A 27916-nucleotide genomic window follows, 5' to 3' on the forward strand; every position below is an offset into this window, starting at 1 on the left:
CTCATTATTAAAACCTGAAAAGTCTTATGTTGAAATTGTTAGGTTCAGGTCGTCTATGCTCATGATGTATCGAAACTAAAAACTGCAGTCCTACCCAATCCCATCCCAACAACCCTAAACGCCCGCTAAGCACACAAAATCCAGCCATGATTGCCCGTTGTTTACAGACCAAGATCGTCATCGTCGTCCCATCCCAACTGCGCGTAGATTGATTTCTCGGGTGTCACCGGCACCGCTGTGCTTGTCGGAACAGATAATCTGGCAGACGCCTTAACTGGCGTTCCGAGCACCTTCACTGGTGTATCTGCGGCTACTTCTGTTGGCCCGTCCGTCTGGATAAGTGGCGCTGTGAGGTTTTGTCTCGGTGGAGTTTCCATCACGAGTGAACTGGTCGGTTCGGTGGCCTTGTCTGGACGAGACTGGGTGCGCCGTGATGCGACGGGCGTTGTCGGTGCCATGTCGGTCGATCGGGGCATCGGGCGCCGAGGTACGCGGAAGAGGTTTCCGGAGGAAAGGGGTGATTCGGCCACCCCGGTTGCCGGTCCATCAAATGGTCCTAACGGCTGAGTTGGCTGTCGTGTTGGGGTTTCCTGGATTGCATTCGTGTCTCTGGAGCTGGAAGCAATAGAGAATGATTTGGGTCGCGTGATAGAAGCAGGGATCACAGGTGATCCGTCACCTCCAAAGAATGAAGATGCCTTTGGTTGCGTAGATGACTGCATCGACAAGCCTCGGGGAAGAGGAGGCATACCAATGATAGCATCCCTCTTTCGGCTGCCCTTTGGTGTAGCTGCAACCTGGACTCCTTCTCCGAACGGGTTGCGGACAGGATTTTTCGGTTTTCTTGCACTGCCACCTGTGCGTCTCTTCTCAGCATCTTCGGCAATGTCCTTGGCGACAAGCTCCCTGTTCGGTTTCCGAAGGGCGTGGATCGCGGCGTCGAGCTCCTTCTTCTGGTCCATGAGCATCTGCATCTTCCTCAGTTTGGTCTCGTGCTGCCGGGCCACAGCGTTCAGGTCGACTTCACGATTGTCTACCCGCTTGGCCTTCTGAATACCGCCTCGTACACTAGCGCTCAAGGAAGGTAACAAAGGTTCCATCGACTCCCGCTCGGGTTGTGATGGTATTGTATTGAAGCGACTCAGCGATTGTCGACGTCCTTTGGAGGCTGTTTGTTCATCCGTTAATACACGTTGCAATGTACGACGAGGATGCTTTTGCGATGGTTGCCGTTCAACAGCAGCCCCAGGCTCTGCTCGGGGCACATTCTTCGGTTGGGGCTTCTTGGGGAAAGGCGATAGCACGCTAGGGACCCCGAGTTTCCTGGTGATCGATTTGCATTTATCTGGTAGGCGTGAAGCATAAAAGGGTATGATGACTTCAGTGCAGAAGTCCCGAACGGCATCACTTTCGACTTTCTTGCCCCCCGACTCGTTGTCGCCATAGGTTTTATTTGGATCAGACACTGCAACATCGTCGAAGCTAACTGCATGCCAAATGCACAGCCGGTCGAGGTGCAGTTCAAGCATCACTTTCAAATCTTGTAGTTTTTTAGGCTTTGATGCTTTTGTCTTGTCGGACCCGTCACCATCCTCAGTAGATTTCGCTTCATCAGCCATGGTGGCTTCCAGAGCCATTGTTTCGAGAATGAGAAGGATCTGAAGCTGGGTTTCTCGGAGTCGTAGATCAGCAACGTGCTTCTTCAGCTCCGCCTCCCGCGACGTCTCGGTTGATACTCCTTGATCTGCAAGCGCTCGATCTTTCCACCATGTCCGAATAAACTGTTCCTCTGTAGAGTAAAGCCCATTTTTCCCAAGCTTCTTCTTATTCTTTCTCTTCTTCTTTAACGTCGATTCATCGTCCGAAAGACTGAGCATAACGTCTTTCAGGGTCGAAGGCAGCGTCTCTCGGTACTTGAGATCCATTTTCTTAGCCGTAAGAACAGCCTCTCGGTAAAACTCAATGAGTTCCGAGGGCTGAGCAGTCCCCAACTCAGACGAGTGAAAGGCCGTACGACAACGTGCCAGCGGACCTTTAGCAAAGTATGCTACGGAGGCCTTTCATAATTAGTACGAAAACACAACTAGACCCAAACCCAACATACCTTCGAAATATAGAGGGCTTGTAGATACTGCTCCCTCAGATTATCCAGCAGTTCCTGCGGCGACTGAAGAGACTCATTCTTCATAGACTCTGTCCCGATGCCATCACCACCACCATGCTCTTGAGAATCCCCCGCAATAGACATGATCACATCAGAGCTCACGACTCTCTCCACATACACCTGGGGTGCCACGGATTGACCCCGACTCTCACCTGAATCCACCGGTGACACATCCTGCATGCGCACATCGTGATCGGCAATGCCGAAAACAACAGAAACGTCAAACTTGGTTCGCTTGGTAGAATAATGAGGATCCGGAACGGGATCATCAACCTGCGCCATCAACCACCAGTCACCAACCTCCTCAGTAGCAGACGTGCGTCGATGAGCTTGTTCCACCTCCGACGGACGCCACCCTTTCACAGCAACAATGATGTCACCTTCTTCCACACCGCGAGCAAGTTTTGAGAGCGCATATATCCCCTTCTTGGCTCGCTCGACGACGTAAAGCCCACCATCAGACCTCAGTCGTACAGCCAGAACTACAGGCTCCGTTCGCAAATCATTCTCTAACACTGGGATATCTGCAATGAATAAACTGCCGGACTGTATCTCAGACAGCAAGGTGGGGGAGAAATCTAGCCATGAGAATGGCAATTGGCAGCGCGGAATAATGGCAATCGGTTCTAGGACATATGGCTCATCGGATAAGGATGCGGCATGGGCCTGCGTATTGCGGGTCGGTCAGTATCCACCACACGGTGTGGGATAAGTTGTCGTCGCTCACCCGAATGCTAATCGTTTGTTTGGTCCAGTCATTTTCGAGGCGACATGCTTTCCGCTTTTTGGAGGGCGGGTTGGTGACGGCCTCTTGGAGGGGTTTTTCTGAGAAAGGGTCAAGGGCGCTGGAGGAAACACGCGAGGCCATGAACGCGTTTGGTTAAGCATGCATTGTGCGCTTTCATAAAGGAAGATGAAGAATAAACAAATCTCAACTTGACAGAGGGTAATGCCAAGAGGGACTTGGTATAGTTGAGTAATCGAGAGATAATGATATGATATGGATTGATAGGGTCACTAGTAATTCTATGTCCCGAAAATGCTCGTCCGCGACGACGCGATTAAATTGGGGCCGTCTTGGCATCACGCGTCACGGTTCGGACTATCTTCGACATACGCACACGGAAAAAGACTTACAGCTAACTAATTGTTACAATTTAGAGCTGATCTTTAATAGTAGACCTCCTCCACACTGTTAAAGTCAACATAACTGCCTTTAAGACTTTGAGGGCCACGTCGCCAAGTAGTTTGAGGGAAAGAGATATCTACAAACAATGGATGGTATGGGTTAGTTACTGTGTTTACAACATCTACACGGATGCATAAAGGCCATATAAATGGTTCATTGTTCATTACTCTATAATGCTAATGTTTAGATTAGCACAACTATGACTGGGCAAATGCCGTCGGCCATAGATAGATCATCTCCTCTGGGACGCTTGTCCGAAGCACAGCTTACGACAAGCGTCCACAAACTTCTGTGCGGACCTGGTTTGAATGACGCTGATGGTCCACAAGTGCCAAGCCTGAGGAGGCAGTGTGTTGAAGACTTTCGCTCCCAGATAACGCCGTAACATCCCTCCCAACAGATGAAAAGTGGTATCATGTTGAATTTATCCCGCCGAACCCGCCTTTTTATAGACGATCATGCAAAAATTATAAAGGAAATATGGAACAAAGCTTTTCTGACGTGTCTATGCTCATGCTTTGAGTTGTTGAAACAAAGCAAAATCATCACATTCGTAACGAAACAGGAGAAGGAAGATCATGCAGTCACAGCGACGCGCTTAGAACTTGAGGGCCTTAGGCTTCTCCCAGGAGAACTCCTGGTTGGTGAAGTGACCGTTCTTGGCGGTCTGGAAGTAGATGGGCTTGGCCAGATCGAGCTCCTTGACGATGACACCGGGACGGAGGTCAAAGTTGTTGCGGATAATCTGGACGAGCTCCTCGGAGGACTTCTGGGAAGTACCGTAGGTCTCAACGAAGAGGGACAGGGGCTCAGCGACACCAATAGCGTAGGAGAGCTGGACAAGGGCACGACGAGCGAGACCAGCGTTGACCAGGGACTTAGCGACCCAACGGGCAACGTAGGCAGCGGAACGGTCGACCTTGGAGTAATCCTTGCCAGAGAAAGCACCACCACCGTGAGCACCCCAGCCACCGTAGGTGTCGACAATGATCTTACGGCCGGTCAGACCGGCGTCACCCTGGGGTCCACCAATGACGAAGCGGCCAGAGGGCTGGATGTGGTAGACAGTACGGTCGTCGAGCAGCTCGGCAGGAATGACCTGCTTAATGATCTTCTCCTTGAGAGCAACACGGAGGTCCTCAGTGGAGATATCATCGCTGTGCTGAGCAGAGATGACAACGGTGTCGACACGCAGGGGCTTGACAGCACCGTTGTCGTGAGCGTACTCAATAGTGACCTGGGTCTTGGTGTCAGGGCGGAGCCAGGGGATGGAGCCATTTTTACGGGCATCAGTCATAGCCTTGTTGAGCTTATGGGAAAGGATGACAGTCAAGGGGAGGAGCTCAGGGGTCTCATCGGTGGCATAACCGAACATGATACCCTGGTCACCAGCACCGAGCTTCTCGAGGGCCTCCTCGTAGTGAAGACCCTGGGCGATATCAGGGGACTGCTGCTCAATAGCGACCAAGACGTTGCAGGTCTTGTAGTCGAAACCCTTTTCGGAAGCATCGTAGCCGATATCCTGAATGGCACCACGGATGACCTTCTGGTAGTCAAGCTGGGCCTTGGTAGTGATTTCACCAAAGACCATGACCATACCTGGGACAATGTTAGCATTTGCGCATTATCTGACATAAACAATATCATTGTTTATGTAAAGATATTTGATACATACCAGTCTTGGTGGCGGTCTCACAAGCGACCTATTCATGGTAACCAGATTAGTACGTGCTTAGATTTGGTGCGGAGATAAAGCCGGTCCAATCGGGTGGGGCTGAAAAAAAAAAAAAAAAAGGAGGGGGTTTCCGCAAATAAGCAAAACAATTTCCGCTCCGTACCTTGGAGAGAGGATCCTCAGCAAGGCAAGCATCGAGGATGGCATCAGAGACCTGGTCACTAATTCAAAGGTTAGACCATTATTCGAATTGTATCAATGGGTGCGACCTTGAGGAGTAGGGTTGCAATGGGAGTGTAAGGGGGACGAACGCAATCTTATCGGGGTGACCCTCTCCGACGGACTCGGAGGTGAAAAGGAAAGTGCCGGACTTGGGGAGGTTTGCGACGGAGCCCATTGTGAAGGATGAGGATAAATAAGAGGGAGGAATTAATTGAAGAAAGAGAGTACAGAGGTGACGGAGAAGGAGCGTCAATTCCAAAAGGTGGGAGAGAGAAGAGGTATATTAGTGAGATGAGACGAGATCTGAGGGAAAAAGAAGAGGGGGGCGGGAGGAGGGAAAAGAAATCGAGGGGAATCTGGCCGTATTAATGTGCCGCCGATGGCGCCATCTTCCTCCGGCGGTCACTCTAGGCAGAAAAAGTGCGCATTCTGACATCTGCGCCAATCCCCGACGTCCGACAGTGAATGTGCAGCATATTGTGACAGATCGCCCCTGACTTTCTGCGGCTGGCCCTTTTAGTGCGGAGTCTACGGTGACGGTGACGGCGAACAGGCTATAACTATCCCTTGCTTACTGTGGTGGCGCCCCATCTCCCCTGATCTTGTTCGTGCATCCATTATCTAGCGTCTTAGCGTCGTATACGGACGCGGTTAATAAACCTCTCTACCCCGCGCATCTTACCTCAGAAAAATGTCCAAGTTCGGTGTCTTGGTAATGGGCCCTGCGGGTGCAGGGAAAACCACCTTTTGCAATGCCGTCATTCAACATCTCCAGCATACTCGTCGAAGTTGTTTCTACGTCAACCTGGACCCGGCCGCCGAAAGTTTCAGCTATGAACCTGACTTGGATATTCGCGAACTGATCACTCTCGAAGATGTCATGGAGGAAATGGGCCTGGGGCCCAATGGAGGACTCATCTATTGCTTTGAGTTCCTCCTGCAGAATTTGGACTTCCTATCGGAAGCCTTGGATCCGTTGAGCGAAGAATATCTGATTATCTTCGACATGCCGGGCCAGATCGAGCTCTACACACATATACCCCTCCTGCCGTCATTGGTGCAGTTTCTGTCGCGTGCGGGCCCCTTGAACATCAATCTTTGTGCGGCTTATCTCCTCGAAAGTACCTTTGTCGTTGACAAAGCCAAGTTCTTTGCCGGCACATTAAGTGCTATGTCCGCAATGCTGATGCTCGAGATGCCCCACGTAAATATTTTGACTAAGATGGACCAGGTCCGGGACATGGTTACCCGCAAAGAATTAAAGAGATTCACCAATGTGGACGTACAATTGCTGCAGGATGATGATGCTGAAGCGATGGGGGACCCGTCGTCCAAAGATACATTGCTCAGCGGTGGCTCATTTAAACAGCTCAATCGGGCCGTCGGCCAACTCATCGATGACTTCAGTATGGTTTCATTTTTGCAATTAGATGTGCAGGACGAGGACAGTGTCGCCGCCGTTCTGAGCCATATTGACGACGCCACTCAATTCCATGAAGCGCAAGAACCGCGCGAACCCAACGATGAGCAGGAGGTTAATTACGAGGATGCAGACATATGATCATAAATATGAAGGAATTAATTGCCAAATTAGCCTTGTTAGAACATACACCTGGGACCTACCGGCGGCAACAAGACGGAACCATCTCATCCCTCCACCTTGTTATCATCCGATCCGCCAGGGGCACCAGAAGGTCACTGATATGCTTTGATCCCGTGCCAGGTATTTGCCCGCTTAGCCGGATCGGAGCCAATAATTAGCATCAGTGTGCTGGCGAGCAGTCAATGCAAAGCCCAATCATCGGGCGCTTGCTCCCTCATCAGAAGCGCAGACATACCACGGTATAGAAGTCATGTATCTAAACGGACTCCATCATGAAAACAAAATAATGTCGCAAATAATAATGAATAATATATGCATAAAAATCCCAACATCGTAAAAGCGCAACGAAGGAAATGTTAAGGGAAAAAAATAACCAATACAAAAAGAGAAAAAAACCCCTAACGCTGAGAATGCAATTTTCACCAACTCCCCAAGTTGGCACTTTTCTCCAGCATATACCCAAGAACAGTGCAGCAGCATTAATCACACATGAATCGTGAAAACCAAGCGGAGACGGCTAAAGAGCTCAACCCCTCCCTATAGGGACCTGGAAATCCCGACCAGAAGCATACCCTCCCCAACCTCCAGTAGCCGACGACGATCTCTGACCGCCCTCAAACCCATCCTGGAACTTCTCCGCGAACCCCTTCACGACTCCGTAGAACCAGCCTAGATCGCGACCGGTCTTCTCTAACCCAGCATTATATGCGTACCAGATGGCTCCGAGGATAAATCCCCACCAGATTAATCGCAGCGCCAACGTAACCCAGAACATGACAACACGTCGTGCATAATCGAGAACCTTAAGAGAGATGATGAGAATGAGGGCGAGGATAAGGACCGAGACAAGGTCGGACGTTGAAGAGGCGAGCATAGTGGCGAGAGGCTGGATGATGTATGGGTCCAGGTAGCTTGTTTTCAGGTGGGAGATGTAGGGATCCAGGTATGTGGTGCGGGCGTTGTTGACATGAAACGCGATCGAGGATGAGGTGAGTTGTTGGATTGTAGGGTTGTCTTGAATTAGGGATAAGATCGATTCTTGTGTCGGTTATTAGTGATCGCCAGGATGGTGTGTATTGTTATCATAAACTTACCAGGGAGGAAGTCCATGGCGACAAAAGTTGTGCGGTTGTTTGCTTGGCTAAGACAGATACAGTAGACGAGGGGTAGACAAAAGCTCGAAACAGTCTAGGGATCGCACTTTATAAAGGAGCCAAAAAAAATCTCCTATCGCCGGTATAAGGAGCACAAATGCACGATTGTTGAATGTCTGAGACATGAGCATTCCTCGAGAACAAACAAGCGAGCAAACCAAACAAACACACGGAAGGGATCATGTCAGCTGCATGTATGTATTACTCTTGGTCGCCCTTTCCCCCTCTATATATCTATGGGTGTAATAAATTTGGTCACATCATGATCCCGGTATATACATATCCACATCCCTTGTGGATTCAGTTTTGACCATATACAAACGTCGTCAAATATGCACAGCGCCCAAGTAGTTGTGGTCTTGAGCCAAAGAAAAGCATCACACACTAGGCGCTACCATGCGCCTCCAAAACAGAAATCGCGACTCTGTGTAACGCCGGAACACCGACACCATGCGCCAGGGGACACAATCATTAGTATATATACAAGATGAATAACGTAACATAACCTGGAGGGAGATGGATTAGCCCTGTAGGGTCTTGAAAGCATCCCGCTCAGCCTGAATTTCAGCCTGCAGTTTCCGAGTTTGGCGAAGTGCTTCGTCGCTGTGCAACACGTTAGAGTCATAATCAAATCAACAAGAGGAAAGTACAAGTCGACGGTACTTACCGGTCAGACTGAAGTTCAGCCACTTCGATCTGCGCACGGTTCATGCGGCTAACTACTTCGCCCATCTCCATATCGGCGTCGCGGAGAAGTCTTTCGAGTTCTTTCACCCGCCGCTCCAGGGCCTCCGGCTTTACGGCCTGGTTCAGCGAAATTCCATCGCCGCTAGTGGTTTTATCTAGGCGGGGAGAGCGTGCAACGAAGGGTGATGAAGGAGGTATGGGGGACAAGCCGGCGGGGCTACGAGCACCATTCTTCATCCGAGACAACTGAGCGTTATGGCTCTCATTCAGCTGGTGAATCTCCTCTTCATGCCGCGCCATTTCCTCCTCGGCATGTTGTTGAGCTATCAAAAGGGTGTCTTCAAGCTCCTTCAGACGCGCCTGCATTTCATTGATCCGAACCGCAGAAAGCTGTTGCTCTTTTTCACCTTTGCCGATAGCGTCTGCCAAGCGGCTGCGCAACGCGTTGTTCCTCGCGAGCTGGTTCTGTACATGCTGCGAAAGGCTTTCCGTTCGACTAACCGAGGCTGCTAGCTGGCCATGTTCTTCCTGGGGCGACCGAATGGCGCTTGCTTCAGCTTGCTCCCGTTCTGCCTGGAGCTGCTTATATGCCGACTCTAGTGATGACGATGTGGCTAGTACCTCAGCAAAGCCCTCTTGGTCAGCCCCGAGGCCTTCTGGAACGGTGATATCATGTTCGTGCAGTAACACCCGAAGGGACGCGGTCTCCTGCTCAGCACGGTCAAGGTCCATCTTAAGCCCTGCCAATCCTTTTTCGCACTGCCATTTCTGATCCAGTGCCTCCTCGGCACGTTGCCGGAGATGATTGACTTCCTCTCTTAGGCTACGGACTTCTCTCTCGTAACCCAGTTTGCGTGGAGAGCCTAATTGCTGTGCGTGAGCAAGCTCTAACTCCATGAGCCGGATACGTTTCTCATATTCACGAGCTTCGTAAGCCTGACGGTCGAGCAAGCGCCGAAGGGCGTGGTGAAGTGCATCGCGCTGTGCTTCAACACTCTCCATCCGATCTGCCATGGATTCCCGGAGTTCGACCCCCTTGGGAGTGACTGGACTCGACTGCGACAGAGAGTTGGAACGGGACAGTCCTGTTCGTATGGTAGGCTTTGAATGCATCCGAGCCAATGAACTGGAGCGCGACAATCCAACTGCAGAGTTCCTCTTGCTAGTTTCGCCGTCCTCCGATATGGTAGCAAATCGGCCTCCTTGTAGTTGCGCTAGCGCAGCATTCTCGATCTTCAGGGCTTCAAGCTCTTCCAACAATCGCTGAACCTCGGAGGCATCAGATGAAGATGCTGTGCTATTTTTCAATTCGGGAACCATGTGGTCACGAAGGTGATCCCGCTCATTTCGAATCTGCTCCAGTTCCACTCGCATGGCCGTGAGTAAGTCTTCAAAATTGTCTTTGATCTGTCGCTCTTCTGCCAATTTTCTGCGAGTGGCTTCCAGAGCACCCTCGAGTTCTTTTGTCCGAGAAGACAGATCAGAGTGGTCAACTCTCTCTCGTCGGAGCTAATGAGAGCTGGTCAATTCCTGACGTATAAAAAGGGAGCAGATGAGATCCATCGACATACCTGATGTACTTGTGATTCTAGTATTTGGACATGTGAATCTGCTGCGGCGCGGCGAGCCCGCTCTTCCTGCCATTTCTGTGTTAAGTCTACTTTCAATTGAGCCCGTTCCTGCTCCGATGCCCGCCGATATTTTTCAACATCGTCGATCCGCCCATCGTACACCAGGCGAATGGAGCTGGTACCAGAATCAGAGAAATAGTCACTGGTACGCCGATTTCCGTTGTCCAAGGGCAACTCTGATTGAAGCCTTTCTACCAAGTCCTCCAACTCCATCTCTCGCCGTATGGAGCCAGCCAACTCAGAACTGATTTCTCGGAGTTCATTTTCGAGCTCAGCCACATGCGCCGTGGAAGGGCCTGTTTCCAAGATACTGGCACTACTCAGGGACGGATTGCGCGGCGGAAAGCCCTTGGAGGCATCGAAGGGCACCGTCGTGGACGGCGTCACCGCACTGGGTAAGGAAGGAGGCATTGGGGATGGGAGCGGAGAATGACCAAGATCTGAGACTTCAGTACTCGACGATTCTGCGCCAGGTGACGTGGTAATGGTGCCGCGCCAGCCAAAGAATGAGCTGATCTTGTGACCAGGAGTTTTAGGATTTTTGGCGTCTACAACGCCGGTCAAAGAGCGTCCGCTGGAATCGATGTGGAGGGGAGGGGGTCGATTAGAAGGATGGTGTAAGGGCATTGTTGTAGCCCGTTTCTGCATAATTAGGGGAGACTTGAGTACTGGGATAAACGGTTCGCTAACGAGACGACTATGCACTGGCCCCCCATTCGCGAATTGGGAGCCGTAGTCCGTGTCAACGCCAACGTCGCCCGATGAACCTATGAATGAGGTGGATGTGTCTATGCGAAGAGGAGGTGCGGGCTGTCTAGCATGGGGAAGTCTGAAGGTATCCAAGAAAAGAGCGGGATTAGCTGTGACACGTTTGAAGGGGGAATGGGCATGGAAAGTCTTCTGCCCGGGTGGGACCCGGCGAGTAAGGCAGAATGAAGATCAGAACCGAGGGGACGGCGCCGAATAAGAGGGCATCAGAACAAAGAGCGCCACGGCTTTCATACCTATCCAGATCCCTGGGAACAAAGAGAGAGGGGTCCTCCGCGGGACCCGAGACGGATGATTGGGACAAAGTGGAACGAGAATGGTTCTGAACGTCATAAACGCTCGTGGCAGGGATTGGAGAATCTGCAGGCGATACGCCTCCGGGGAAGGAGGCACGGGGAGAGGACTCGGACCGGCGAGGGGGTATCACTGCGGCCGCATTCTGGGGAAGTGGCTTCCTGCGCACGGGGGAGGTGGTCGTAGGAGAAGTGACCGGAATGGAAGGATGAGGAGCGGTTGTGGAGGATGCGGAGGGAGGACTTGGCCAACCGCCGGTGTCACCAGTCCCTTGATGGTGTGGTTGATGGGGGACGGCGGACGCAGCAGGAGTCAACGATAAGGCGCCAGGAGCTGGCGGAGAAGCCCAGCCTGGGGCCATGACAGGCGTATTAAATTTTATTGGAGAGCGCGAAACGGAATTGGCCAAAAAACATGCTATAGTGGAATTCAAAATTGAATCAGAAACAGGAAAGGGGGGAGAGAATCAGAAGCACCCCGTTAACCAACGGGGGCATAGGATCGACGCACCCTCATGGTGACGATGAGCCTTGACTCCTTGGGGAGCACGGGCAAAACGGGCGAGGTGAATGACACGCGCCGGATCGTTAGGGGGTAAGACTTAGAGTGGGAATTGATAGACCTTGGAATGGCGTACGTTGATTGATGGACGATTGGTGAAAAGGAGCCTAGTTTTTTTGACCAGGAGTGAAAGTGGTGACCAGGAGACTTGGAAAGACGACCAGACTAAGGGGTGGAAAGGAGAAAAGGATTGGCGGTTCGGGAAGACAGCCTAATAGTGAGCATTACTTGATTCGGAGAGGGAGACCTGGTGGGGCGTTTATCAAAAAATAAAAAAAAAGTATGTATTAATTTGGATCGTTAGAATATTGAACCTCTTGAGCGGTTAAGAAAAAAAAAGGTTATTCTATTCAACTGTGGAAAAAGAAGTAGCTCCTATTCTTAATAATAGTATTCCTAAATTTGAAGTAAAGTCTATATATCTAAAAAAATATGTTCCATTGCATAGTACATACAAGTATATCGACCCTCTGTCCTGCACGGAGATCGCAGTGAAAGTGAGAGAGGGAGACCTACTGGGGCCAAGATCTGGAGATAAAAAAGATCTCTGGAATGGAAGAAATTCCAAGCAGTAAGAAAAGAGCGACAGTGGACGGCTCACAAGCGGCCACTAACCCCCCACTAGGCCGGCCGATCGCAAGTGAACCGTGAAGGACGGGCCCACTCCTATGCATACTTCTGGACTCAGGGGCAATTTCAACCTTCCTCCCGTTGCACGCAGTCCCTAACGCCATCCGGCCCAGAAACAGGATTCAGAGAGTCGAAAGTAAGACAATACACTACCTAGTGGGTTGTGGAAGATTGTGGAAGATAAGAAGCAAAAGAAGACTATCTCAGGACTAGTAATCCCCCCCCCCGAAGGAGTTCATATCAATCAACTAATCATACGGTACAGACAATCTCCCTGTAACAATGGTGAGAAATCGATATACCACGATGGTCTGAGCTCCCAAAAGAGTCCAACCACGCATATTGATACTACCTGACCACTCCTTCCCCTCAAAACTAGGCACACGTAAGGCAATCACCTCCGAACAATTGATATGCAACGATCGACTAGCTCGTGCGCCAACATCTATCACGTACAGCGGTTGGTTAACAAGAGAAATGTCAACCGGCGAATCGCCGAATACCTTCTTAATGTCCTGGAGAGGGTTTAATGCAACTTGAACTCGGACCAACTGAAGCTCAGGAGTCAGTGCGGCTTCTCCACCATCTCTTGATTGGATGTTATTCTCCCCCCCTCTCCAACTGCCGTCAGCCCTTAAGTAGTCTAGCACTGGGCACTAGTAGTAGGCTGAGGTAGAGTAGGTCCCTCAGGTGTCGATGAGGCAGCGATTACTTAGTCCGCTCTCGTTTTAATTTACTTGGTCTGTACTCCGTAGTTCCTTTTTGGTGTACGGAGTACATCTCCGTCGGATATGCGACAATATTGTTCGCATATTGCTTTACCTAATGCGCGTCAATGACTCCATCCCAGGGTACGAACCGTTCTGGAACCAGGTTCAAAAAGGACCCTGGCTAAATATAACATGAAACGCCCACTGAAAGACGTTAAGAATGGGACCCTCCCCAATCTAGACCTCGCTGGATGGAGAATAGGCGCGCAATAGTCGGGATCAAAATAGTTACCATTTCTTTACACGTACCACTTGATAAACGTTGCCTCGTCATGGACACGGAGGAATAACAAGAATAGTAAAACAACAAAAAGAAAAGAACAAGTAGAAAAAGAAAATCCTTGTCCAACAACTAATAGTTAAGCGCCACACCCCCGAAAATCTATTTTCGATTTTCATTCAATCATACCGCAGAATTTACTTCCTCCGAAGCGCCCAGAATCCCGCTTGCCCCAAATTTTGCATTAAAAAAAAAAAAAAAAAAAAAGATCCGAGACCTGACTGGTGGTGGTTCAAAGAGTAGCCCTATCTTCCAGGCGCAAGGGGCGAACCCAATCATTGTCCCAGTTGGAGATGAGACGGCCATCTTTAGGAATGCTAATTTAAGAAATGACAGGCGTTTAAGTTCTACAAGGATTAAGCCAGTAGTTCATAGCGCCTAATTTCTTGGTTTAAACGCTTTTTTTCCCCTTCCCTCGAGGGATAATACGTCGTTTCAATCCCTGTGTTGTTACGTCCATTCCGGCAGACTTAAAACTCGGCAGGAACCGCGAACGTATGCATGCAGCTGAGAATGTCAAATGACACCTGCCAACTGTTTTAACTCCAAAGGGATGGTCGTCCTCATAGATAAAATATACAGTAATGGGTAAAGAAATACATATAATAGTATACAGAGACATATACAATAAACCGCTAGAATCATCAAAAACCTTATAATGACACCCTTTCGCTCAAAATTAACGTAACCCATGTTGCTGTGCCATAGCTTCCGCAATCGTTTGGTACACATAAAAATATCATTAGAAACATGAACTTCTTTAACGCTCTCTCTCTCTCTCTCTCTCTCTTGGTATCGTGAACAGAAATAGCATGACATTCCCCGAAGCCCTGTCAATAGGGGATAAAGTCAAATTTCATCCGATCTATGGCTGTCAGCAGATGCGATCTAGACTCAGAGGTAACACAAGCAGACATACCGAGGAATTGATTCCACCCTTCGTTCTCATCAATCTGGCTCGACCAATATTGCTCCAAAAAACGTAAGGACTGTAGCACATTCGGCACACGAATCGTGTCATGCAAACACGAGAGCAATTGGCGCACTTTCTCCCGGTCCTCATCCCCTGCCTCGCAGCCTGCAATGAATAGCGGTGTGGTAAGCATGGTCCATGGACTCAGCCCCGCTGAGGGCCCAATCTGAGCAGTACATTCCAAGATCCGCTTAACAGATGCTTGGACCTCCGGTGATGAAGCTGGTGTTTTCCTCAACCGACGGTGGATCTGAATGAGCGCGCTATGCTGGAAGGCTTCATTGCAGAGGATGAATTGACGAATGTACTCGCTTGAGAGCCCTTCCACCACCCCTGGGTAGAATGCAGGCTGTGAGTCAGCTTCCCGATCCATCAAGCGCCGAACGGACGACTCGAGAACTGCAGCTTCCTGGTGGGCGCTGGATTCGTCTCCCTGTGCTATGCCACCGCATTGTTGGCTCGGGTGGCTTCGCCAAGCAGCGGCCCCTATCCCGCGAAAGACTGCAGCCAGATTAATCGTGAAGCCCCAGTAATCGTCAAGATAGTCAGGGGAGTCGTGCTGGTTGGCAGGACTCAAGATGCTTCGATCTGCAACATCACCAATAGGTGGACCGTTGCCTGTTAACGCCGTGAGCGAAACAATCGATCGGTACCACCGATCCAAATACCTCCTAAACCCATCTGACGACCGCGGCGACAGCGCTCCTCGATTATCACAAGCATCCATCAACGCCTTAGCCCCTTCAATATGGGCCCTCCATGAGTTGGGATGAATGGCCCCAGAATGAATCTCCGCGAGACAGAGTGTTCGTGCGGTCGCCAAGAGCGCATCCGAGCCCTTGACGTTCGGGTCCTGTAGCTCTGCCCGAAAATGTTCGAGACTGAGGGCCATAAACCGTGCTATCTCTGGTGCAGACTTGACGTTTTCTGACTGATTATGTAGGGCTTGTAGGTGAATCGCTGATAGGGCCATTGTTGCATATAGTAACGACGGGGTCTGGAGGGCCATAGGAACAAGCATCTGGCAGATATCCCTCTGCATGCCCGTATGGCAGGCAGTGATTTGTGAGGCATCATTAAGGAAATGGTGAAGAAGAGCCTTCTGGTCAGACGACAACGAGGAAAACGGATCGACGGGTCGGGCAAGAGCAAGAGGTTCAGAAGGAGGAGGTGAAGCTTTCGTAGTGTAGATAAATTCGCCGGGAGAGTATTCTAACTCGATTCATTAGACCCAAGGGCTCCAAAAGTGATGAGTACGGCCGAGCACGAGTAGTAGAAGTAACCCACCGAGTTTCTGCATGCCCCCATGTCCCACACAGGCCCCGAACCTCGAGCGCGAAAAGGCCCTCCCTCCCCACTGCAGTTGCATCGCATATCGGCATTGCGCTCCGGCCGTCTTGCATCGTCCACATATCGGTCGCTGTTCGTCACATTTTTGCCGTCGAGCTTTACATCGTTTACAACCCGTAAATGATCGAGACATGGGATCAGATCTCGTGCGGTCGATTGATGGCCGCCCGTTTTCTTTGGATTTTTTTTTTTTTTTTTTTGCTTTTTTCCCGTTATTTTTCTCTGGAACCCTTCCCCAGTTGATTACCTCGGCTGTTTCCTGGTAGCCTCAAAATATGCCCTAAACCGTGCAGAGAATCGCTTTAGATCAACGGGAAAGGTGAAAGTAGAATTTAGCAAAATGTCGGCTCTCTGTGCGCAACGAGAGTGTGGCACGAATCCCCGTGGAGGGTCGCTCGTATCAGTGGGAATAAATGGAGATAACGGTCCCGTGGAGTGCTGTATAGCGGCCGATCATCTAGGCCAAAGATCCACCGGGGGTCGTGCCTACTGTACGTACATGGACACTATGGAGAAGTCATAGAGAGGATCCAAGTGATTTCACCCCCGGAGATGAATTCCGTGTTGCCTGATCTCAATTTAAGGAGCGCTCAAAATTAAGAACGAACGGTTTGGCATACTCCGTAAATCCATTTCTAATGCGGGGTTGTGGTTCCAAAGTTTCACAAAAGGCTAGATAGATCCTTTCGCCACAAGCCGATTACAACCCGTGGGGGTTGGTTGCATACTCGACGGCATTCCACTGCAGCACATGGCATGTCCTTCGAGAACGTCAAGAATGATTTACTTATCCCACAAAATCAACACCGCTAAATGCACAGTAGTAATGAAGACACTTGGCCGACGTACGCTGCGCAATCAATACAATGCAGCTTGGTTATCTCTATATCGGCAAAAGTCCAAAGCAAGCAGCACAGAAGTAACAGACACTGGGTAATATAATCACAAGTAACAAGCATCTCGCGAAGAACAATCAATCGTCAAAGGTGTACCGAAGCCACTCGCCCACCGCTCGCAGACTCTCCCAACGTACCGACTCGTCCTTGTCGGCCATCAGCTCCATAACTCGCGCCTTCAACCCGAGCTTTTCCAGCTGTGCTCGTCGTCCGGGCAGCTCCTTCACCAGATGTCCCACGTCGTTACAGGCAATCGCGAGAACCTGCTTGTCATTGTCCCACTCCTTAGAGATAATCTCTGCTAGCTTCTTGGGAAGGTTAGCATCATCCAGGATGCGCCGGGCATTGTCCTTCCAAAACGTAGGGTTACGGTGGGGTGGGGACCAGCGGAGGTGTCCTGACTGCAGCTCCGCCGCGTACTGATCAAACGTAGTTTGAGTTTTGGTGTACTCGTCGAGCATGTCCGAGAGAGTCTTCAGATCCTCAAGAAGATCGGGATCCGTCAAATGACGGCCCGAGAGGTTCGAAAGAAGGGCAGGGAGGCGGACAAACACTGCGACCGGCAATAGGGTTGTACGGTTGGAAGAAAGGAGGTTGTTGAGAGTTGCAAGAAGAAGCCGTGTTGTCTTCTCCTTCGGCGAGAGGCGCAGGAGGTAAGTATACAACTGAAGGAATTCGTGGTCCCTGCAGACGTTAGTAAAGCTTAATCAGGGTGCAATATATTTGACCAGGCGCCAAGTACGTACGATTGAAGGTCATCCCCGATTAGCGCGCCTTCGAAGCTCAGCTGCCAAATAACAAGAAGGACCCGATACAGGAGTTGAAGTCCAACACCGCCAGAGAGCCCTGGCTCGATCGCCCGCGAACTGCCAGCCACGGTGCTGGAATTGGTATCTTTGCCTCCGGTCGCCGCACGTAGAATGTCGATCAAAGGGTTCACCGTTTCCCCCCTCTGCTTCCAGAAGATTTCCCGAGACCTAGATGTACGAAGCAACGCCGACAACTCTTGGACACCGATGTCTTGCAACCCGCTGTCCTGGTTTTGGGTCAGACTGGAGAGGTACGTGTACAGTTGAGGAAGTGCCTCTTCATCTCGGGCCGCAGACTTAGACGAAGACGCGAGGCTGATAGAGACAAGGTTTGTCAGGAAGGTAGAAGTGAGCAGCGGAATAGGGTCATCGGCATTCGTAGAATGATGCAAGAGGGGAAGAAATGGCTTGTAGGGATTAGGATGCGCGATTAGGGCAGACGAGAGCGCTGGGACGTCTACATTACCGAGTAATCGGGTCAGCACGACTTCTATACTTTTGCGCACACTTTGGGACCAAAGGTATACCCACCATTGATCAAGTCCGCTGCCAGCACAAGAATATACTGCACGATATCGTTCCTCTTGGAAGCGGAGCCCAGAACGCTCTTGGCGTCGGCACTTCCAGAGAGCAGGCTTACATAGCCAGAGATATCGCCCTCTACAGTCTGGCGTCGCTGGTCTTTGCGAACCTTGTCCACTGCCTTGATCTTTTTCAAGTGATCATCGGTGATGTTACCAGCTCGAACCGCTCCCTCCCACGGGATGGGCCGAGCTCGGATGTTGTTCTGGATAGAGCTGAGGTACATGGGAGGCTCCAAAGACATGGTCGACATAGTTCCGGTATTGCAGGGTAAAAATGGAGCCTACCCGGAACAGCGAGAGGCGAAGAAAACCGAGATGGGTGGGAGGGGGTTGATTGAGGATGAAGAGAGAGTGCTGGAATCTATGATGATGGATTGTTACGAATGAAGGAAAGCTCCGGTGTTCACGTTGTTCCCCATCATACCGCCAAGACCCATACTAAGCCCCATTCAATCAGTAGTAATCTCTCCAACCTTCTCGTCCACGCAAGCCAGACACCCAGCGTTCGTATTCCTGCTACGTGGTTGCACTTGTCCTTGTCTGTTTCATGTCTCTTTATATCTTCTAGTCTCTAGTCTCTAGTCTCTCGTTTCGTTTCCAACCCCTCGTTCCCTATACGTATAACTCCAACCACACCCCCCACACGCTCATTTTCCCCGCAGGAAAGTCAGGAATCATCGATCTGCCTAGTGCCACTTACGATACAGTGCGTGTGTGACGGCAGGCATTGTCAAAGACCGCCGCCTTTCATGCCAGAGAGCCAGTCGGACGTGCTGCTAGAACTAGCTCGTTCATGCCTTTGATTGAGACATCTCCGATCGCATTACCATAATGGCGCAACCAAAATGGAAGGTTGGATCCTTCCTGCAGCAAGCTGTCGCCGGCGTTGAATCGAAACTGGATATGATCTTGGCCGATGAGGAACAGCGACAGCAGATACAGCCAAAACCAAGTACGGCGACGAAGAATCAGACTGGTAGTATGGCTTTCCCAAATTGAGTTAGCTCATTATATTCCATCGCATACTAACGGGTCTAGATCATTCGCGAAGTTCCTCAAATGCGCGGAAAAATGATCGCCTTCAGGAGCGTCTGGCTCGCGCTGTTGTCAAATCCAATACCAATGCCAATCCCGCTTCCCAATCCTCGAGTCGAGTCCCCTCTCCCGTCACCAGTCCGGCCCCGAGTAATGGCGCGCGGTCGAGCATGGATATTGAATCGACCCTTGGACGTAGCAGCCTCAATCTCGAAGAAAGTGCCCAAAGCGTCACTCCTGCCGATGAATCTTCGTCAATAGCAGCCTCCAGGACAAGTCATGACAGCAGCTCACCACGAAACTCGCAAGATATTGTCACCTCGCGCGTATCGACTGAGGATTCCGAATCGCAAGAGGCTAACTCAGAGAAGAGCACCGAAGTCGTACAAGAAAATGGCGTTGAATCTAAGCTACAGGAAACCGAAGCTGACAAACCACGCTCATCTGAGGACCTTGCCCAGGACACTGCGAATGGTCCGAGTGATATCATCGGGCCTGTCTCCAACGATGTGGACAAGTCTATCGCACAGTTACAGGCAGAACACAAGGCAGCCGAGTCACGCTGGCAAGCGGAAATGTACGAACATATTGAGCGAATTGACGCATTGCAATCGAAGTTGAAGTACTTGACCAAGGAAGCTGCTGAGTCCGCCAAGAAAGCGGCGGCGGCGGAAGCACCTGGAAGTATGGAGAGACAACTCCGGGAGAAGGACGAGAAGATCGCACTATTATTCGAAGAAGGACAGAAACTTTCGAAATCTGAGATGGACCACCGTACAGTGATTAAGAAACTTCGGCAGCAATTGGCGGAGAATTCGAAGGTTCAAACTGAAAATCATCGGAAAACAGAAAAACTGGAAAGAGATCTGGCCAACGCTGAGGCCAGGGCTAAGCGGGCTGAAGCTGCCGAAAAACGAGCCAATGAATCACTGACGTCTCAGTCAAAAAACTCGCGGGATCTTGAAGCAGTCACAGCGGAGCGAGATGCATTGAGCCAAACAGTTCAGGAAATAAATGGACAACTTGCCAGAGCAGTTGCGCGAGCCGAGACAGCTGAGGCTAAAGCTCAGTCTGATGCGCTGGAGCAGGAAAAGCGCCATGCGGCCAACTTGGAAGAAGAGCTGGCAAGCATCAAGGCAGAGCGTGATGAAAGTGAGGAAAGCTTGAAGACAGAGATACGCGATCTTAAGAGTACCATCGAGCAAGAGAAGGAACGGGCACGAGTACTGGAGGTCGAATTAAAGAACGAGCAATCTGTGTTGGAGAGCAAGATGGAGTCCCTTCGCTCTAGAGCGGAAGAAGCTTCATCCGGGGTAGCTGGCGATGCCCAAGCAAAACTTCTACGCCAGATCGAGACATTGCAGACGCAGTACGCTGTTGCTAGTGAAAATTGGCAGGCGTTGGAAGGTTCATTACTTGCGCGCTTAGCCAACGTAGAGAAAGAACGAGACGAAGCCACACGCCGAGAGGGAGACTTGCGGCGGAGAGTTCGGGAATTGGTATGATTGATTTGTCCCAACTCATATTTTTTTTCTTGACCAAATAGAGATAGAGACTAATCTAGGTGTGCAGAATCTCAAAGCTAAAAGGGCTGAGGAGGACCTCGAGGACGCAAAAGAGGTCGAGCATGATCTTGAAAGCAAACTCGAGGAACGCATGCAGGAGCTGCAAAAACTGGAGCAGAAACTTCAAAAAGCTGCGGACGATTTAGTCTCGGCACAGAAAGACTTCGACGAACAGAAGAAAGTGTGCGATGCAACGTGGGCGCAGAAACTGGAGGAAGAACGAATGAAATGGCGCGAGCAGGTTGTACCTCCTGCCATCTTCACCCAGCAGCAACGTACCGAATCACCAGTGGCGTACAGTCGCAGGCCAAGTGCCCTAGAGCCTGTAGGTTCTCTCACTGACTTGCGATCAAGTCGCCGGTCCTCGACTCTGCCCATGACGTCGCCAGAAGTAGGCACACCAACACGACAGAACTCATTCCCAGCATCTACATCTGGTCTCCTTTCACCTCCAGCAAATAGCGCCTCCTTCTCGCAATTTACGGACACCCCCTCAATTACTTTCGAACCAGACGAGTTCTCTGCCCGTCCGGGCACGCCATCCGCTTTTGGTGGAGCGCTGACCCAAAACTCCCGGGGAATCAATGACATTATCTCGGAGTCCACTGTTGGCGCTGGTCCGTCGGTCCAGTTGGTTGAGCGCATGAGTGCGACGGTTCGCCGATTGGAAAGCGAACGTGCTGCCACGAAAGATGAGCTTGCCCGTATTGTAAGCCAACGCGATGAAGCCCGGCAACAAGTTGTGGATCTGATGCGGGAATCTGAGGAGAAAAAGACAGCCGACGCCCGCATTCAAGAACTAGAGAAGCGGCATGCAGAGCTAGAGGAGCGTTACGAGACTACTCTTGAGCTGCTGGGTGAAAAGAGTGAGCAAGTGGAAGAGCTCCAGGCTGATATTGCCGAAGTCAAGAAAATCTACCGAGAGCTGGTGGATAGTACCATGAAATGAAAGCCTATAGACGTCTCTTGAAAGATAATCCTTTTTACTTCTGTACATAGTATTTACCTGGACGTTCAATACCTCAGACGATGTTATGCGAAACAGGACTTTTCAGAAAAGAATATAATATCTCTCCTAATTGCTACTATTAGACCATTATGATGAGCTTTGGAAAGCTCCGAGTATCCATTACCATGTGCCACGTCTCTCAAATTTCTATACCCTCCATTTCTGCAGTTTGCCGAATATATTCTCGAACCTTGACACAGTTAGCCTCGCAATAACCAGAGAAATGCGCCTAAAGGCCGTTATACGGAAAGAGAATGGATTACTTACACTTGCATCCGGCGCCATGTCAATAGCTAAAATACCATTGGCGTCCTTCTTATCGGTTTCAGCACCAGCCTTAAGCAGAGTGATCGCAGCTTCACCGTGGCCCTCAGAGATAGCATGGTGCAGAGCAGTCAGACCGTCCACGTCCGTGGCATTGACGGGACTTTTCCCATCTTGGAGAAGAACCTTAATGATTGGTGAGGACCCGATAGCTGCGGCGCGATGGAGTGCTAGTTGCCCGCGCCTATCTTTAACTCTGGCGCTGCATTTGTTTGCTATTAAGGTACGAACGGTGGAAAGGCTGGCTTTGGAGGTTGCGAAGTGGAGCGCATTCTGGAGTTGGAGTTACAGTTAGTGACAAAGCTTTGATTGATTGAGATTAGACGGACCTGTCCGGAGTTACTCTTGACATTTACGTCTGCGCCCTTTTTCAAGAGTAGGTCGATGGTCGGATCTCCTTCGGCGTTCTTTAGACTGGCTGCGATCATCAATGGGGTCCAGCCTGAGCCGTCCTGTGATATCAAATAAGTGGTTGATCGCAAATAACCCAGGTTACCTCTGTGTTTCTAGTAATCGTAGGAAGTAAGAACAGGAGACTACCTCAACATCTGGATCGAAGTGCTTGGTGGCCACCAATAGCTCCACGATAGGAAGCCGATTGTATGCTACAGCCCAGTGAATGGGAAGGCGTTCGTCATCATCTTTGACATTGGCAAGCTTCGGATTTGCCTGTTAGTCCTGAAAGTAAGCATCCATGATATACTCCGGAAACTGCGATAGCTCTGGCCATAAAAGGAAGATAGACAGCTCCAGATGATGCGGGCCAGCACTTACGTTTAGAAGTGACTCGACCACCTGAGCTGTCAGGCATTGGTAAGTGTCATGATTTAATAGACTATAATATTGCGCTTACTTCTACCCTCTCGAGCGGCCTCATGTAGAGGAAATTTGGCGTCGTGTTGAGGGTCCATGATGTGCTATAGAATTTATAGATGCGGGTCAGTCGGAGAACTGTCGGATAGCTGCACACGATAAGATCGGAGCTATTGGCGGAGGGGCTTTGCCGTCGACACCTGTTGTGTGCCTTACAGCCTCAGGCAGATATTATGTAGCTCTCCGCCAAAAGTCAAAAAGGAACCGCAACCAACCCTCTAGACTCGTCATCGCCAGTCTCTCTTTCTCTCCTCCAACGATTCTCGCCACCAGTTCACGCTTATTGTCCAATCGCTCAATAATAAATCTTGAATGAGGCAGTAAATTGCTGTTACCGCCAACTGACCGTCAGAACCCCTTTGCCCGGGGTTCCAGACGTGAACGACACGTTCCTTTCGCCTACCATCTCGCTTTACAGTCCCAATATACGACCTCAGAGTTTCCACGAATATGGACGTTATCTCGTCGACTACGCCCGAAGAGGCCGTGCGCAGATCCGCGAAGAGGACTGCTGAACTATTCGGCGCGGATTATCTTATGGTCACACCCTCGACTGGAGATGGATCGATTGGCGTTTCTTACAGACGGAAAGCGGAATATGAACATGTGAAGGAACTCCCACCAGTTCTAGCAGAGAAGCAAGCCAAAGCAGCGGCCGGGCGTACGAAGCGTCCCAAAACCCAAGCCCAGGCGAAGGCGCCCGTAGATGGTAGCGGCGCCTCAATGGCCCTGGTGAAGAAAGCTCAAGGCCCGGCTGCTGGTGGCCTTGGTAATGAGGATCAACCCAAGAGCCTGATCCAGCGACCCTCCGCGACGCGACAACAGAGGCCCGACTGGCACGCTCCATGGAAACTGATGAGAGTAATTTCTGGACATTTGGGATGGGTGCGAAGTCTGGCGGTGGAGCCGAACAACGAGTGGTTTGCCAGTGGTGCTGGTGACCGGACGATTAAAATTTGGAATCTGGCGACTGGTGCTCTGCGCCTGACCCTTACAGGCCACATCTCCACTGTCCGCGGACTGGCTGTGTCACCCCGGCATCCTTACCTTTTCTCGTGTGGAGAGGACAAGATGGTGAAATGTTGGGATCTGGAGACTAATAAGGTCATTCGTCACTACCATGGCCATCTAAGTGGCGTATATACGCTAGCTCTACACCCTCGCCTCGACCTGCTGGTCACTGGTGGTCGAGACGGTGTTGCCCGAGTCTGGGATATGCGAACGAGGAGTAACATCCACGTTTTGTCCGGCCATAAAGGAACTGTTGCCGATGTCAAGTGTCAGGAAGCTGATCCACAAATCATTACTGGTTCCCTGGATGCCACCGTTCGTCTGTGGGATCTTGCAGCTGGAAAGTCAATGGGTGTCCTAACTCACCACAAAAAGGGTGTCCGAAACCTTGCTATCCACCCTCGGGAATTCACATTTGCTAGTGCCAGCACAGGAAGCATCAAGCAATGGAAGTGTCCCGAGGGTGACTTCATGCAAAACTTCGAGGGTCATAATGCTGTCATTAACTCTCTCGCCGTGAACGAAGACAACGTTCTCTTCTCCGGTGGCGACAACGGTTCCATGTCTTTCTGGGACTGGAAGACCGGATACCGTTTCCAGTCGATCGATACCATGGCGCAACCTGGTTCGCTCGATGCCGAGGCAGGCATCATGGCCTCCACTTTCGACCGGACAGGCCTGCGTCTGATTACTGGTGAGGCAGATAAGACCATCAAGGTCTGGAAGCCGGATGATGAGGCTACACCTGAGTCGCACCCTGTGACTTGGGCTCCAACTCTTGGCAGACAGAGATATTAGGTTGGTATTGCTGTTGGCCGTCTGTCATGTTATACCCTTCATTGATCTGGATCTGATATAAGAATCGGGCATGTTCACTTCACGCACTTATGGAGTTTAGCGTTCGAGATGTACTGTTTGTTATCTGTGACTAGTACTGGGATTTGGTAGGGTTTATAAAAGGATTTCTCTCTTGTTGTATCATATTAAGCTTGAAACATTTTGGAACTTGCTTGATTTACGCTGTTAAACTTGTTTATCTTTGAGGACTTGTAGTCGATAATTTGCTTGACGTACAAGTGGGTATCATTATTCGATTAATAAATGACTTTGTAGAATACATGGCCTAGACAACGAGAAAATCGGACACGGAAGTCGTACATCTGTACATTACCATTCATGAGGTGCAGGAGCTGTTGGTCCGAAAGACTGTCTTGCTCATACAAAAGGCTACTGATCCGTGCCCAGCCCTAACCCCTTAGCTTCTATATCGTCCCGGAACGCAGCCCTTACGTCTTCGGCTGCCACCCTCAGCCTAACTTTACCACTTCTGTCCCCTCTACTAGGGATGGCAGCACTTCCCAGAGGTCCTTTCGTCGCTGGCCCGTGCTCCAGGGCAAGAACTCCAGAGTTCATGAGTTCCATAGCCGCAAATCCTAGAGCACGCACGCGAGCACCGCTTTCACCACTGAGTAGATACTCTTTAATACCTGCACCAGCCGCGCCAGCAACTGCGACTGCAGCGTCTGCAATTCGTCTCGCTTCGTCAAGTACGTCGCCAAAGGTTGATTCGGTGATCCCAGTTCTCTTCACACGAGCCAAGAGAGCGGCAAGGAAAAGCTTCGCGGAGAGCGGGAGACAGCGTAGGGATTGCTGCAGCGGGGTTGAGGTTGCTTCTTGGATGGCTTGTTTAATAGTAGCGATAGTGACACGTCCTTGTTTGTGTGGCGGTTGAGGTTTTGGAGGGGCGGACTGCTTGTTGGTTGATCTCTCCTTTCTCGCAGGGGTCTTGCTGGGCGTTGGTGGCATAGACTCGGTTTCATCTGCGTTGTCATCTTCTAGAATAGGCTCCAGTTTAGCTGCCTCACTGGCCTGTTCGGCAATCTCTACTGCTCGGCGGCAGATGTCTAATGCGCGTCGAGCGTCACCGCTAACAGCAGCCACCTTTCGGCTTGCAAATTGGACGGCGTCTGCATCGACTATGTTTCCTGGGATGTTGGCCAGGCGAGTGCTTATGATCTCCATGAGGTCGGTGTGTTTGTAGCCGGGGAATGTGATGCGAGTAAGACCCAGACGGCTGGAAATCTTGTTGCTTAGTGTTCGCTCGGGCAGATCCATAGTGTTTGCGACGGCAAGCACAATGAGGCGGGAGTGGCGAAGGGCAGGCCAGTTAAAGAAATTGTACATCACAGACTGGTTTTTGGTTACCAGTTGGTCAAGTTCATCCATGAGAACAACGCATGAGACACGTCGTGGTGATGGATGTGAAAATTCCCTCTCGAGAAGATCAAGCGCATGGGAAGGAGATACCCTGTCGCCCTTCAAGGCTTCCCAAAGCAATGAGTAGGACTGATGTGGATCGGTGACTTTCATGCCATTAATCTCAACAAAAATGAAGTCGTCCATCTCTTCTGCAAGCACGGCTGCGTTCAACTGTGCGACCACCTCACGGACTGTTGCCGTCTTGCCAGTTCCAGGTGTACCCGAGATATAGATACATGTTCCGGTTCCTTCCATGATGGCAGCGCTGAGATGGTTGTACACGGTGTCAAATTCTGCTTTCCGGCACGGCAATGAGGTAGGGACCGTAGAGACATGTAGGAGAGTCCGTGCCTGGCGATATGGAGAAGCGAAATGGGATGGAGAAAGTATACGAGTGCCCAACGGTGTAAATTCGAGGGGTTTCTTGACAACAATTCTGTCCAATATGCCATTAGCACCAGTATTTCCTATATCTAGTCGGACATATGTAACAAACCTCTTATGTGTTGGGGTAGTCAGAGCTTTTTGGCGTCGTGACTGTGGTGTGGCATTCGTGGCTAACTTCTGCCTCTTCCTTGGTGTCACAGGCTCAAAGTCGTCATCTTCTTTGTCCTTGGTGTCAACATACTGTTTCCACATGTCAGGATATCTTAATCTTCGAGTAAGGTCGGTTGGATCTCACATCATCATCACCCTGCTTTCGCTTCTTGGCCTTTTTCAGGCCGTCCTTGACCATAGCAATCAGATCGAAGATCTTATCCTCCCGGTAGACATTTTCCCAGACAAATTCCTCGGTGTATCTCCCTTGAACTTGATTCACGCCTCTACGACAGACAATGCATTTGTTGTAGTCTGACAATTGTTCCTTTCCTTTCGGCGCAGCCCCATTCGGATATTTGGCGAAGAAAGCATCTTTGGACATTACCGTCGCTTTACCATTAATTGATGAGATTGGGTTGACATTGAAGTCGGCGGTCAGATACTGCTCATTAGGCAAAGCGTCGGTTCGTCTCTTGTTCCTTGTCGACATGAATTCGTCTGGCGAAGCAAACCACATGATGTTGGCGGACTTGACTGTCTCGCCATCCGCTTCATCCTCTTCCTCGATAAATTCGGTGATGATTCCCACCCAATCTTTGCCTGGCTCTGGGGATTTAAGCAGCACGACCTGACCCAATTTGCATTCAAACGAACCCATCCGGGCTCCAATAATTGATCGACGGTTCTTTGCGTTGGCCCGGGAGGTGCGCCTTCGGTTTGACCTCGGTGTGTCTTCTGGGGCGTCCGTCACAGCATCCTCCTTGTTCTCAGCAGTATCGGCAGCAAATATCCATTCCCACGGAAGATCCTCCTCACCAAGTTCGTCATCAGAATCATCGCGAACAAGACCTCCTTTGGTCATCCATTGCTGGGCCTGCTTGCGCGCACTACGCCTGTGAGTCTGCAGAGTATCATTCTCGTCTGCAGTGTCTATAGCCATTGTCTTTTAAAGGAATGGACAAATAGCTGCTGGCGGAAGGGATGGTCTGCGGTAATTGAAGAGCAAACAAAGGAAGGTTGAAAATGGATCCACAACACGTCCAAAAGCGCGCCGGGCGCA

General features: G+C 50.6%; 10 protein-coding genes across 10 annotated transcripts; 3 read left to right on the forward strand and 7 right to left on the reverse strand.

The window, feature by feature from the left end:
• Positions 1 to 30: 30 nt before the first annotated feature.
• Positions 31 to 3496, reverse strand: BDV38DRAFT_259059 (uncharacterized protein). The gene is made up of 3 exons (XM_032055785.1): positions 2892 to 3496; positions 2105 to 2830; positions 31 to 2057 (listed from the first exon to the last, which is right to left on the reverse strand). Exons 1-3 carry the CDS (start codon positions 3030 to 3032, stop codon positions 162 to 164), a joined length of 2763 nt encoding a protein of 920 aa, XP_031909237.1. The 5' UTR covers positions 3033 to 3496; the 3' UTR covers positions 31 to 161.
• On the reverse strand, positions 3497 to 5147 carry BDV38DRAFT_259062 (S-adenosylmethionine synthetase). The gene is made up of 2 exons (XM_032055786.1): positions 5029 to 5147; positions 3497 to 4952 (listed from the first exon to the last, which is right to left on the reverse strand). The coding sequence occupies exon 2, from the start codon at positions 4948 to 4950 to the stop codon at positions 3952 to 3954; it is 999 nt and encodes a 332-aa protein (XP_031909238.1). The 5' UTR covers positions 4951 to 4952; positions 5029 to 5147; the 3' UTR covers positions 3497 to 3951.
• A 459-nt stretch (positions 5148 to 5606) lies between these two features.
• Positions 5607 to 7095, forward strand: BDV38DRAFT_192219 (putative signal sequence-binding GTPase GPN3). The gene has a single exon (XM_032052289.1). It carries the CDS (start codon positions 5942 to 5944, stop codon positions 6809 to 6811), a length of 870 nt encoding a protein of 289 aa, XP_031909239.1. The 5' UTR covers positions 5607 to 5941; the 3' UTR covers positions 6812 to 7095.
• Positions 7096 to 8191, reverse strand: BDV38DRAFT_192218 (Apq12 family protein). Its single transcript, XM_032052288.1, has 2 exons — positions 7948 to 8191; positions 7096 to 7891 (listed from the first exon to the last, which is right to left on the reverse strand). Exons 1-2 carry the CDS (start codon positions 7961 to 7963, stop codon positions 7380 to 7382), a joined length of 528 nt encoding a protein of 175 aa, XP_031909240.1. The 5' UTR covers positions 7964 to 8191; the 3' UTR covers positions 7096 to 7379.
• A 337-nt stretch (positions 8192 to 8528) lies between these two features.
• On the reverse strand, positions 8529 to 11748 carry BDV38DRAFT_287036 (uncharacterized protein; the record flags this gene model as incomplete). Its single annotated transcript, XM_032060790.1, has 4 exons — positions 8529 to 8610; positions 8675 to 10203; positions 10266 to 11154; positions 11330 to 11748. The coding sequence occupies 4 exons, from the start codon at positions 11746 to 11748 to the stop codon at positions 8529 to 8531; spliced, it is 2919 nt and encodes a 972-aa protein (XP_031909241.1).
• Positions 11749 to 14461: 2713 nt separating this feature from the next.
• Positions 14462 to 18491, reverse strand: BDV38DRAFT_274516 (armadillo-type protein; the record flags this gene model as incomplete). Its single annotated transcript, XM_032057857.1, has 6 exons — positions 14462 to 14493; positions 14548 to 15813; positions 16685 to 16712; positions 16985 to 17531; positions 17594 to 18113; positions 18188 to 18491. 6 exons carry the CDS (start codon positions 18489 to 18491, stop codon positions 14462 to 14464), a joined length of 2697 nt encoding a protein of 898 aa, XP_031909242.1.
• A 253-nt stretch (positions 18492 to 18744) lies between these two features.
• Positions 18745 to 21882, forward strand: BDV38DRAFT_259083 (M protein repeat protein). The gene is made up of 3 exons (XM_032055787.1): positions 18745 to 19219; positions 19279 to 20774; positions 20848 to 21882. The coding sequence occupies exons 1-3, from the start codon at positions 19072 to 19074 to the stop codon at positions 21787 to 21789; spliced, it is 2586 nt and encodes an 861-aa protein (XP_031909243.1). The 5' UTR covers positions 18745 to 19071; the 3' UTR covers positions 21790 to 21882.
• On the reverse strand, positions 21868 to 23175 carry BDV38DRAFT_259086 (ankyrin repeat domain-containing protein). The gene is made up of 6 exons (XM_032055788.1): positions 23027 to 23175; positions 22948 to 22973; positions 22714 to 22842; positions 22503 to 22625; positions 22117 to 22446; positions 21868 to 22039 (listed from the first exon to the last, which is right to left on the reverse strand). Exons 1-6 carry the CDS (start codon positions 23082 to 23084, stop codon positions 21989 to 21991), a joined length of 717 nt encoding a protein of 238 aa, XP_031909244.1. The 5' UTR covers positions 23085 to 23175; the 3' UTR covers positions 21868 to 21988.
• Positions 23176 to 23278: 103 nt separating this feature from the next.
• On the forward strand, positions 23279 to 25069 carry BDV38DRAFT_192359 (WD40 repeat domain-containing protein). Its single transcript, XM_032052292.1, has one exon. The coding sequence runs from the start codon at positions 23497 to 23499 to the stop codon at positions 24853 to 24855; it is 1359 nt and encodes a 452-aa protein (XP_031909245.1). The 5' UTR covers positions 23279 to 23496; the 3' UTR covers positions 24856 to 25069.
• Positions 25070 to 27836, reverse strand: BDV38DRAFT_192358 (origin recognition complex subunit 1). Its single transcript, XM_032052291.1, has 3 exons — positions 26999 to 27836; positions 26813 to 26943; positions 25070 to 26752 (listed from the first exon to the last, which is right to left on the reverse strand). Exons 1-3 carry the CDS (start codon positions 27794 to 27796, stop codon positions 25285 to 25287), a joined length of 2397 nt encoding a protein of 798 aa, XP_031909246.1. The 5' UTR covers positions 27797 to 27836; the 3' UTR covers positions 25070 to 25284.
• Positions 27837 to 27916: the final 80 nt, after the last annotated feature.

Source organism: Aspergillus pseudotamarii (assembly GCF_009193445.1).
Source record: "Aspergillus pseudotamarii strain CBS 117625 unplaced genomic scaffold BDV38scaffold_70, whole genome shotgun sequence".
NCBI classification, from domain to species: Eukaryota; Fungi; Ascomycota; class Eurotiomycetes; order Eurotiales; family Aspergillaceae; genus Aspergillus; species Aspergillus pseudotamarii.

Bases quoted from the DNA above. Each gene is read 5' to 3' on its own strand.
- BDV38DRAFT_192358 (XM_032052291.1), bottom strand. From the start codon at position 27,796: ATGGCTATAGACACTGCAGACGAGAATGATACTCTGCAGACTCACAGG. The intron at 26,944-26,998 runs GTGAGATCCAAC...ATGTGGAAACAG, and splicing joins GAAAGCAGGGTGATGATGAT to TATGTTGACACCAAGGACAA. The intron at 26,753-26,812 runs GTTTGTTACATA...CATATTGGACAG, and splicing joins ACTACCCCAACACATAAGAG to AATTGTTGTCAAGAAACCCC.
- BDV38DRAFT_259086 (XM_032055788.1), bottom strand. From the start codon at position 23,084: ATGGACCCTCAACACGACGCCAAATTTCCTCTACATGAGGCCGCTCGA. The intron at 22,974-23,026 runs GTAAGCGCAATA...AATGCCTGACAG, and splicing joins GGCCGCTCGAGAGGGTAGAA to CTCAGGTGGTCGAGTCACTT. The intron at 22,843-22,947 runs GTAAGTGCTGGC...CAGGACTAACAG, and splicing joins TGGTCGAGTCACTTCTAAAC to GCAAATCCGAAGCTTGCCAA.
- BDV38DRAFT_259059 (XM_032055785.1), bottom strand. From the start codon at position 3,032: ATGGCCTCGCGTGTTTCCTCCAGCGCCCTTGACCCTTTCTCAGAAAAA. The intron at 2,831-2,891 runs GTGAGCGACGAC...CGCAATACGCAG, and splicing joins AACAAACGATTAGCATTCGG to GCCCATGCCGCATCCTTATC. The intron at 2,058-2,104 runs GTATGTTGGGTT...TAATTATGAAAG, and splicing joins AAGCCCTCTATATTTCGAAG to GCCTCCGTAGCATACTTTGC.
- BDV38DRAFT_259083 (XM_032055787.1), top strand. From the start codon at position 19,072: ATGGCGCAACCAAAATGGAAGGTTGGATCCTTCCTGCAGCAAGCTGTC. The intron at 19,220-19,278 runs GTATGGCTTTCC...TAACGGGTCTAG, and splicing joins GACGAAGAATCAGACTGGTA to ATCATTCGCGAAGTTCCTCA. The intron at 20,775-20,847 runs GTATGATTGATT...CTAGGTGTGCAG, and splicing joins GGCGGAGAGTTCGGGAATTG to AATCTCAAAGCTAAAAGGGC.
- BDV38DRAFT_259062 (XM_032055786.1), bottom strand. From the start codon at position 4,950: ATGGTCATGGTCTTTGGTGAAATCACTACCAAGGCCCAGCTTGACTAC.
- BDV38DRAFT_192219 (XM_032052289.1), top strand. From the start codon at position 5,942: ATGTCCAAGTTCGGTGTCTTGGTAATGGGCCCTGCGGGTGCAGGGAAA.
- BDV38DRAFT_192359 (XM_032052292.1), top strand. From the start codon at position 23,497: ATGGACGTTATCTCGTCGACTACGCCCGAAGAGGCCGTGCGCAGATCC.